The 10,961-nt window shown below is 41.1% G+C and overlaps 1 protein-coding gene across 4 annotated transcripts in view; it reads left to right on the forward strand.

Moving 5' to 3' along the window:
• The window catches only part of CEP350 (centrosomal protein 350), a 156,549-nt gene extending 148,101 nt beyond the window's left edge, over nucleotides 1-8,448 (forward strand). For all 4 annotated transcript variants that reach the window (XM_047751751.1, XM_047751753.1, XM_047751752.1 and 1 more), the window contains one exon: nucleotides 4,554-8,448. In XM_047751751.1, coding sequence (XP_047607707.1) covers nucleotides 4,554-4,718 — 165 coding nt within the window. In that variant the 3' untranslated portion in view covers nucleotides 4,719-8,448. The remainder of the gene's footprint in view (nucleotides 1-4,553) is intronic.
• The last annotated feature ends 2,513 nt before the right edge of the window (nucleotides 8,449-10,961 follow it).

Genomic DNA, 10,961 nt, shown 5'->3' on the forward strand with positions numbered 1-10,961 from the left:
TTTTAGATTCCACATATAAGTGACATCATATGATGTTTCTCTTTCTCTTTCTGACTTCAGTCAGTATGATAATCTCTAGTTGCATCCATATTGTTGCGAATGACATTATTTTGTTCTTTTTATGGCTGAGTGGTATTCCGTCGTTCATATGTACTACATCTTTTTAATCTGGTCATCTGTCAGTGGACATTCAGGTTGTTTCCGTGTCTTGGCTATTATGAAAATGCTGCAGTGAACATAGGGGTGCATGTATCTTTTTGAATTATAGTTTTGTCTGGATATATATACCCAGGAGTGGGATTGCTGGATCATATGGTAGCTCTATCTTAAGTTCTTTGAGGAACCTCTACACTGTTTGCCATAGTGGTTGTACCAATTTATTTTCCTACCAACAGTGTAGGAGGAGTCCCTTTTCTCCACACCTTCTCCAGCATGATGGTGGAATGAGTAGACAAGTAATTAGACCAACTTTCATATATCCTCTATATACAGTAGCCTTGGAAAATCTCTCTACTGTAAGTAGAACTGCACTTAAAGTGACAGACCACCTAGCTTATGATTGAATCTCCTAATTAGTTTAAGATCTGATAAGGTAATCAGTATCAATAGCTCCTGAGTTCTTACTTACTGTTGATAAATTCTTTCTCATATTAAGCCTAAATTGGTTTTCATGTAGGTAATTACAATTTGCTTCTACAGCTTTAAGGCTTTACATAACAATTTTAATTTTTCTTACACACCTTCGAAGTGGCTATAGTGTTTCATTTGAGTCTTTTTCTCCCTTTTAAACATTGGTATTCTCTCCTATTGTCTGATAGCTGGTTTTGAGCCCCTTTCAACATCATCAGCTTTAGGTTTTTGTCAGTGTCCGTCTTTAAATGCAGTGCTCAGAACCAACCATGTAGAGACTTACTTCATTTTATTGAGCTTTGCTTATTGTGCTTTGTAGATATTATGGGGCTTTTTTGTTTTTTTCGTAAAAATCAAAGGTTTGTGGCAATGCTGCATTTTCAAATAATGGGTAGGTTTTTTAGCAATAAAGTATCTTTTAATTAAGGTATGTACATTGACTTTTAGATACAATTCTGTTGCATGCTCAGTAGACTACAGTAATGTATAAAACATACCTTTACATGCACTAAGAAACCAAAAAATTTGTGTGACCAGCTTTATTGTGATTTTCGCTTTATTGTAGTGGTCTGGAACCAAAACCATAATATCTCCGAGGTATGCCTGTAATATTTTGTGTGTTGCTTAATTAGTAAAATCACATAACCTCTTCCCTTTTTCTAGATACTGTACTTTGATTAATGCAATTTATAATCACTTTTGTTTTGTGAATTTTTAGCTATGTCATTCTCAGTGGGAGTCACAAAAGCCTAGGGAAATTCCAAGACCAAAATCTCAACCTGTGCTTTGTAGTTTTTTTTTTTTTTTGTCCAAGTACAGGATCTTACTACATTCCTTCATCTTGTTAAATTTGGCCCATCATTCCAAGCTTATCAATACATTTTTAGGTTCTTTCTTTAAAAATAGCTATTATGTTTCTCAACTTCCATGTTACCTATAAAATTGAGGTACTTGCCTTCATCTAGGTCATTGCCAAAAATGATGAATTGAACAAAGCTAAAGACAGCCTTAAAACACTCACTGAGCAATCCATATGCCAGATATTTATTTAATGCCTCTATTTGTACTGCCCTGATCAGTGGAAAGTTATTAAAAACAAAAACAAACAAACAAAAGGAGTTCACAGCCTAGCGGGAAAACAGATACACAGAGTACAAAGTTCTACAGGATAGTTACTGCAGTAGAATATGAACAAGATGGATTAGAAGCACAAAGGAAAAAGCTCCTGAGTCTCCCAGATGGAAACTTCCCTTCAGGTTGATAGTTGTCTTGTCCTTTAATCCAAAAAATACACATCCACGTAACCTGTCTCTCTTTCCCCATTTTGTTCCCAAGGATATGGTGAAAGGTTCTGACATATGCTTGCTGAAATCTAGCCACATTCTGTTTACCACATTTCTCTCTTCTACCAGCCCTGGGGGGAGGGGGGGGGAGTTATTGTTAGGCTGACTTTTTAATGTAAATTATTTAACTTACATATATTTACATATAATATATATTTACATACTTACACACGTACATCTTCAGGAGCAGCAGCAGGGGAAATGCGTAGTTGAATGTTCTCCCGAAACCAGAAGAAAATGGAGGCAGATTTGCAAGCTGTGGGATTCCCTCAGTTGTAGTGGTTGGGGGTCCAAGCTGGGCTTTTTACTTTCTCATGGCCAAAGCAAAAAGGAAAGCATGATGTCAGTCCTCACTAGCTGGGAGGGAAACAGTTCCTGTTCTTGGAGGAGCACCCCCTTTGCTATAACCGACGAGGGCCCTTGGGGCTCCTCAGGATTTCACTGGGAGGTATAATGGATCATGTCCTGAGCATATGTTTTTGCTCTAAGGGCTAAAATGGTTTCATTAGGACAGTGCTTCCTAAATTTTGTTATTGGGTAAGAAATTGGTCAGGAACAGATTTAATACTGAAGACTGAGGGACCTTATAAAAGGGAAAGCTGTGCAACTTTGAACAAATGAACAAATTTATGAGTATGAGATCTTTTATAGGAAACACACTCACTAGCTTTCCCCTCAGCACCAGTTTGAGAAGCGTTGCATTAGGGTGTTGCTTATAGCATAAGAGAACACAAATGCCTTTGTACCTTAGTGGTATTTCTTACGTAGCCACACAAAATGGTTCTTTGATCAGATTCGTATAGGATACTCTGATTTAATCAAGTTTCTTTACTTGTGGACTTCTCTTTAGAAAAAACTGGTGTACATTGTGAAACTTCCAGAGGGAGTGTTCTAAAACTTATTTGACCATAGAACCCTTCTTGGTGGCATTTCTGTGTGGGGAACATAAGTTAGGGGACAGAGGAATGAATATTTTACATATCTTTCAAACAACTCTTCTCAAAGAGTAGGAATATGGCAACCACCTTGTCACGTATTTGTCAGCTTTGACTAAGGCTGTATGTTAGGCAGTACTATTCTTCCTTCTCTTGCTCTCTCAACCTCTTGGATGATGTGGTCTCTTTTATCCAAGAGTCTTCGCATTTCCTCGTAACAAGTACCAGAATCCAAGTTCTCCTCTTCACTTCCTCTGCCTTTTTCAAGATGAACTTGTGGTAAGTGCAAGTCAGGAGCTTATTGTCACATGACTTTTTGCCAAGTTAGACTTTTGGTGAGAGACCTTTGTCACTGCAGTTAACTTTGCTGAATTTGTGACGAGATCAGGGCTTGCAGTCTACTTTCTCCACCTGACCTCCATCCCACTCACAGTATCATTACATATAATAAGTCTAACATGTATCTTTTATAAGTAGTTTTTTAAAAATGTACTGTGAAGAGGTAAAATGTCATTGGCAGTTAGTTTTAATTTGATTTGTTTTGATTTACCTTAGAAATCCCAAAACCCTAAAATGTAGAAGAGCAAGTATTATGTAACAGTAACTTTTCAAACAAACTTAAGCAAGAGTATATTTAAAAATACTCCAATGAATGTGAAGTTTTATTCATTTATTTTTATATTCCAAAATCATATCCAATATTGTCTTTTGTCTTTTCGTTCTTTGGTTTTTTTGGCCACACCCGTGACATGTGGAAGTCTCAGGCCTCTGGGTCAAATCGGAGCTGCAGCTGCCAGCCTATGCCACAGCCACAGCTACACCAGATCCGAGCCACATCTGTGACCTACCCCACAGCTTGTGACAATACCAAATCATTAACCCTCTGAGTGAGGCCGGGGATCGAGACCTGCATCCTCATTGATACTAGTTGGGGTCTTAGCACACTGAGCCACAATGGGAACTCCTCCAGTATTGTCTTTGGATATATGCATTTTATAATTATAAATCCGTATATGTCTAAAAATTTGCATTCTTTTCTCCACCTTAAATTCCTATACATACTCTCTTTGTTGACATTGAAGACACTTGTAATTGTTAATATTTATAAAATACTAGAATATTGTCAAGTTCTATTTTGACAGATTTGAAGCCATTTGACAGTTTTTGTTGTTGTTGTTGTCTTTTTGCCTTTTCTAGGGCCGCTCCCGCGGCATATGGAGGTTCCCAGGCTAGGGGTCTAATCAGAGCTATAGCCGCTGGCCTACGCCAGAGCCACAGCAACGTGGGATCCGAGCCATGTCTTCGACCTACACCACAGCTCACGGCAACGCCAGATCCTTAACCCACTGAGCAAGGGCAGGGACCAAACCCACAACCTCATGGTTCCTCAGATTCGTTAACTACTGCACCATGACGGGAACCCCTATTTGACAGTTTTTGAAGCCACTTTTTATTTGAGAACTGAGTTTTTCAAACTTTTTGAAGCTTTAAAAGAGCTGTTGATATTATCATATAAATTACCTTTTTTCTTTGACTTATTTCCTTGGGCTGTATTCCCATGAATGGGGCTACACAACCAGCAAATATCATTTCCTAGCTTTTGTGTGACAGTGATCTTCTAACCCTTTTGTTTTCTAAATTCTAGGTACAGGAGCTCCATGAGGAGGAGGCACAGTGGGTGAACTATGATGAGGATGAGCTGTGTGTGAAGATGCAGTTGGCTGATGGGATCTTTGAGACCTTGATCAGAGATACTATTGATGTTCTGAATCAGATCAGTGAGAAACAGGGGAGAATGCTACTTGTGTGACACCTTGCAAATAAATCGAACACTGAGTGCTAACATGAGTCCTGGGCCTTTCTGCCTCCTGATATACACCCCATCTCCATCATAGCAAGAATGCTTCTGGACTTTGTACCTGTTCTTAAAGACTACTGGTTTGGAGTTCCTGGGACAGTGTGGTATATCTGGTATTACAGCCTTTGCCTTTAGAGACTGTCCACTGGATTAATTGGTTGGTTTTGGTGGGCAGAGTTGCACTCCTGATGTTGACACACAGTCTAATCCTACACCTTTTGTTAGCATCCCTGCTGGGTCTCAGATGAGGGCTGCGAACACCAGACTTACCTCTCAGCTTGGGCTAGGGTATCACTTCCTTGAGTCTGAAGTCAGGCAGGAGACTGATAGGTGTGTCATACCATTTTTGAAATGTAATCCTCCTAGTTTATACCGTGAAAGTCGTAAGTGGATATTATAGTCTCTTAACAGTGTTAAATCCTTAACTGCTTTCAAATAGGCAAGTTTAATAACGTGTGCCTATTTCACATTGTGGAGTTCAGTTCATTTCTTTTTGAAAATCATTTTCTTCCATCATTGCAATTGAGCAGCACCAAGTGGACTGTCAGGTTAACAGAAATCAGTGGTAGCCTTGCTTTCTGAGCACCATCTAAAGAATTTTTAACTTTTTGCATTATTTTTAGTTTTCTCTCTGTGGGCATGAAAGCAAAGAAGTGCCCCCACTGAAGACTGGGCTCAAGGGACTGGTGCAGGGCTGTTCTTCTACCCCTTGTCTACCCCTGCACTTTTCTTCCCTCCTCTGAACCTCTGCCAGCTGCTCCCAGAATCACAGATCCTCAGGACCATCTCAGGCATCCAGGCATGGCAGAAGCGGAAATCACTCATTTTGGCCTTCAAACTTCCAACTCCCGTATCTCCCCAAGAAGTCATAGACGCTGTTACTTGAATGATTTAGGAAACGAGTGTGTGCACCAAAGACAAAAAGATACTGTCTATTGTTTGTGTGCTTGTTTTGCGCTATAGAACATTTTTAATTTATTTTAAGATAAATTATTAAGTTGAAAATGTATGTCCCTACTCAGAAGTGAAAATTCTTCTTGTAATAGTTAAACTTGCGTCTTGAAGCTTCTATGGTTCGTAGTCTTTGCACAGGAAACCTATGATTTTAACAAACCCATACACATATTGAAGAAGGCAGTTTAATTCAGTGAAAAGAGGATGAGCTTTTCTAAGATCATCTGTAGTAGCAGGAATGGGACAAAATGGTTTAAAGACACTGTAAAATTCAATTCTGCCTCTCCTGCAGCATTGCTTCTCACAACTATTACCTGTACCTGAAAAAAATACATATAGACAGCTGCTACATTAGAGCATATGTGATGCTCTCCTGGGACCTCAGTACCCTGCCTTCTGGACTGGTTTCTCTTAATCAGTCCTCTCCTTCTTCAAGTGGTCTGGAAGAATGTGGATAATCTTAGGCGTGAATGTAAATGCCTTAACATTGAAGGTCCTGATTAGAAGCATGATATAAAACATCCACTGGATTCATACTTACAAACACCCTGGAATGTTAGAGCTTCAAAATATGCTAGGAAAACCCCAAGGATGGTGTAATCTTTCAGTATGCACATGCGTTCCTCTCTGCATCTTTCCTCCAAACTTGCCTTTGCGTCTCAAATGTTCACTATGCACACTTCCATTCCTCTTTGGTTTCATCTTGTCATTATGAGAAGCTTACTGAAATAATCATTGGAATATTTGCATTTTGCACAATGACTGGTATGATCGCTCTTGACAAATAAGGAAAGCACTGAAATGTTGTGATTGGGTCGTGGGAAATGCTCAGACTGACGTTTGCCAGCATTTCTTCTAGGCTTTTGATCTTGAGCTCTAGTCTTGTAGCCATAATGAGCAAATTGACGAAGAGAAACTAGGGTGTCTTGGGGTAATTAACCAGTAGTGTGGAGGTATTATTTTCATGTGGCCAAGGAAAAGTGACGCCTTTTCAGTTTGTGTTGTGTAGAAGATGGAAAAACATCTTGTCTACATCCTTTGGCTGTTTGTAGGATTGCATTGTCGTTATGATACTAAAACTTTACAGCTGCTATAAATTTTTTATAAGTGAATATAAAAATGATATAATAGGAATATAGGTTGTTTTGCTACATCCCATTATTTGAAGCTAAATCAATTTTTAATGAACTTTATCTTTGCTCTTTGTGACATTGTGATTCCAGAAAAAGGACACAAATGGTGTAAGCCCTTGGAATCAGCAATCTGGACTTCAAATTCCCTCATAAGAATGCTGCCAAGAATGTGGCAGTAGCAGCCCTGACGTACTCCAGCTGTCTTTACTCTCTTGAGAATCCTGGGTTCCAGATGAGAAGCAGGAATGGATCGGTCTTACCCTTTGCTAGAAATGATTATCCATAGTTTGATAGCAGAAAACAAAGGAATCTATACTTAGCAAATTTCTTATTATTTTAACTATTTGGATATAATTGAAAAGGGGTTAGTTGTTAGAATTAGGAATGATAACACGTGGATTCCCAGCCACTCATTCCTTATTGGGATCTTTTTAATCAAGCTCTGCCTCTTAACCAAGAATCTAAATATTCCCTCTTTGTTATATGTGTTCCTTCTCCCCACACTCCCCTCCTTTTTCACTCTTTCTTCATAAATCCTCTAAGAAAAAAAGATCTTTGCATCAGCAGTAATACCTTTTAGAATAGCACTATCAGAGTTTAGCAGTAAACCAACATATAGGCTTCAGATGTATTTCTGAGTCCAAAATAATTTGTGCTCTCCAGGGTACTACGCTCTGGGTTAAATAAGTACAGGGTATGGAGTCCCTCTTCAGGTCTAAACAGAAATTTTTACTCTAGGGAAAAGTGGGAAGAGCTCAAAAAGTAGTTAATAAAGAAGGTAATTTGTTTTTCTTTTACCTAAAAGAAAGGAAAATTCCTTCTGTGACTACAGGTCTCTGAGAAATCATCTTTCAGAAGAGATTTCATTGCTCATAAGAGTGTTGTGGCCTATTGATAAAAACAATTTTGTTCACTTTCTTGTCTTGAAAAAAAGTGGCCTTAGCTTTTTGCAATACTTGAATAAAGCGTGTACTCGCACAGCGTTAGAGACTCATAACTTTTCTGCAAGAAGTTCAAACTTACATCTTCTTTTACTACCTTAAGAATACTAGTGAATTAAACATTAATTCAAAGAGCAAATGATAGGAACTACAATGATGTTTCATGCAAATTGTAGAAATTTACATGTTTACAAATCATCTTAAAACTGGTTGTGCAGCAATTCAATAAAATATCTTTGTATTATAAAAATGTGAAGAAAAAAATGTAAACTGATGTAAAGGAGGTACTGTCATTTTAATTAACCTATGTTTAATAGCTTTTCCTTCCGAACTTTGCAAAGCCTTCTCGGTAAACACATTGCAAAGCGTTCCCTGGGAGGCCCGGCCTTCCTGTGTGTACTGTATTGTGCAGACATGAAAAACAAACCCGTTTACTGTGTATGTGTAAATAGCCTGGTCATCAGGCCATTTTCAGCCAATAGTCACATCCAGTGCAGCTTTGCACAGAAGACTTAGGGTGTGGTTTGTAAGTATGATCTATCTGTAAAATAACTGGGATGAGTTCCCATGTATACCTGTGTAAATAGATTTGTTAACTGAAATGTACTTTAAGAGAAGATAAAAAATCTGTAAATAAACTGATTTGTAAATTAATTTTATGTCAGGTGTTCTTTTTTTTTTTTTTTTCCCCACCTTTGAGCCAAGATTAGAGAACTAGTTCTCCATAAAATTCACTTCTGATTTCTTATTGGGTGGCAGAGCCCTTATGCTTGAGCAGAAGAGTAAGGCGAGCTGTGTAGGAGCTATATGCTCTACATAAATGCCATCCCCATGTGCATCTGAGCTGCCCGGGCCCTGACCTTGATCGATCACTCCTTCAACAGTCGTGGTGCACACCTCTGCGTCCTGAGCACTGCGCCCAGGGCAGGGGCGCGAGCACAGACGACAGACATGGTCCCCGAACTTGTGGAGCTTAAAGTCTAAATGAAAGAAGGTCACCAACAAAAAATAATTTAAGAAACAGTGCCTGACAAATTGAGATAAGGGCTGCGAAGGACACATACACCGGTTTGAGAGATGTAATACAAGGACCCAACAAGAGTAGGGGGCGAGTCAGAGAATTCCCTGATAAATCCTAACTTTGTGTTCGAGATCAATCAGCTTCTTCCCTGTAATTCATGGCAAATGTCTCTTCTCCCAAATGACCTGAATTCTGATCCCCCTTACAAAATAACACATACGGAAAAGTCACGCAAGTAAATGGGCCATGAAGAAGAACGACCATGTGGTGACTAGGTGTGACTGGAGTTTATTTCGAGAAATACGAGCTTGGAGAAGAATGGATTTAGAAGAACAAAACTATTTCAAAGGTGGAAATGGATGGCGCTCAGGATAATGAATCATCTCTGGTCCAACGAGTTTAGAAGTAACTACCACCATCTCGCCTGAATTCCTCTGGTAGCCTCCTGATAACACCCCTGCCACATCTTTAACTCCTGCACAGCCATGAGCATTAAAGAAATTCTCAGAAAAGGATTCCATGTTGCAGCAAGTTCTAAGAAATTCTTGGACTTCTAGGATAGCCACCTACTCTGTGCCAGATACATGCCTTTGTGGGCAAGTCACAACATTAATGACAGCTTGAATCTTGGGGAAAAAAAGACCAAAACCTGTATCCTTGAATCAAAACACAGGAAAATAATGGATGGGAGGATGGCAATTGACACAGCAGAGCCAAGAGTAGTGAGGCCTGCAGTGCTGAGTGCCTACAGAGGTGAGTGCTGGAGAAGCAAGTCAGTGCTCTACAAATGCCCAGAAAAGTTTAGAAATTGGCAGCAGCTGCCACCAAGAAAGGTGGGAAACATTGGATCGTTTCACTGGGTGGCCAGGCTGTGGGGCCAAGGTTAGAAGGCAGGTAAGTGACACCCAGGGAATAGACCAGGCATAATCCAAGGGCGCTGAGAGCAGACAGCAGCACCCCAAGCTCAAGTGGTACCGCATTTCCTTACAGAAAGAAAGAGAAAGCACACCATATCCAGTCTCCTGCATGGTTCCCCGTGGCCAGTGGGTCCACTCAGAAGCCTGGACGCACCCCACTTGGTGCTGTGTGGAAGGACCCCGGCCCCTCCCACGGGTCTGAAGTACAGAAAGCTGGGGGCATGCCTGAGGGCCACCAACACACACGCTTAAGCAGAACAAAGTTAAGTTCGCGCTGAGTCTGAAGCAGTGAAAGCTGATGAGCCTGGCACAGGCCATGAGGACACTATCTCTTAGACTCTCTCTTGGTAACGAAGTGTTCTGGACCCAGGCCTGTCCTTATGTGACCATGCAGGAGGCAAGAAGTTGCACATGACTGCCTTTCCCAACAGGCCACCTCCCCCCAGCCACTGACAGAGCAGACAGAGCACGCCAGGTCCAGTAGGACCATCATTTGCCTCGCGTGTGTAGGCAGAGCTGGGTGGATGGGCCCCTGAACCACCTGCAGGGATACAGTTTGCTTGCAGAGCCTCCCTGTCCCTTTGAGACAGCACCTTACCAGAGTCACTGGGAGAAGCAGACACAGGACCATGCTCAGTCCTCCCCAGAGAGTGACCCTCAACCAGAACCCCCAGTGCCGGACGAAGCCAACTGAAGAGGTCAAAAATTGAGTCAGGGGTTGGGGGGACGGCGTGTGCACAGATAATACCCATCCAACCCGAGCGAGGTGCTTCTCCTTCCCCACGCCGTCAAACCCACAGCCAGAGGCACTGGCAATAGAACAAACACCACCCCATTCTGCCAGCAGACAAATGAGGGCCATTCAGGTGTCCATCACCACCTTGGCTCATGTGTCATGGTCCTTGTGGATCTAGAGGAAAATCCACGTCACAGTGTACCGGCCAATCCATTAACATGGACGTGCGGGACAAAAGGGACCTTGTTCTGGGATGACAAGCCCAGCATTGTTTGAGTCTGCCTCCTCTCCCGCTGGCTGTGCTAATTCTTATCAGAGTGGCATGCAAGCACCACAGAGGCTTCTTAGAAGTGAGAAGAAGACAGATTGAAGTTAACACCTCATTCCCATGCCAAGAAACTCCTGAAGCCAAAGATGCTCTTATCTACTTCCGTGGGATCCACCGCCTCTGTTGCTTGACCCAAATCTTTCAGCCCAGTCATCCAACTGGGGG

Source organism: Phacochoerus africanus, chromosome 11, assembly GCF_016906955.1.
Source record: "Phacochoerus africanus isolate WHEZ1 chromosome 11, ROS_Pafr_v1, whole genome shotgun sequence".
Classification (NCBI taxonomy): Eukaryota; Metazoa; Chordata; class Mammalia; order Artiodactyla; family Suidae; genus Phacochoerus; species Phacochoerus africanus.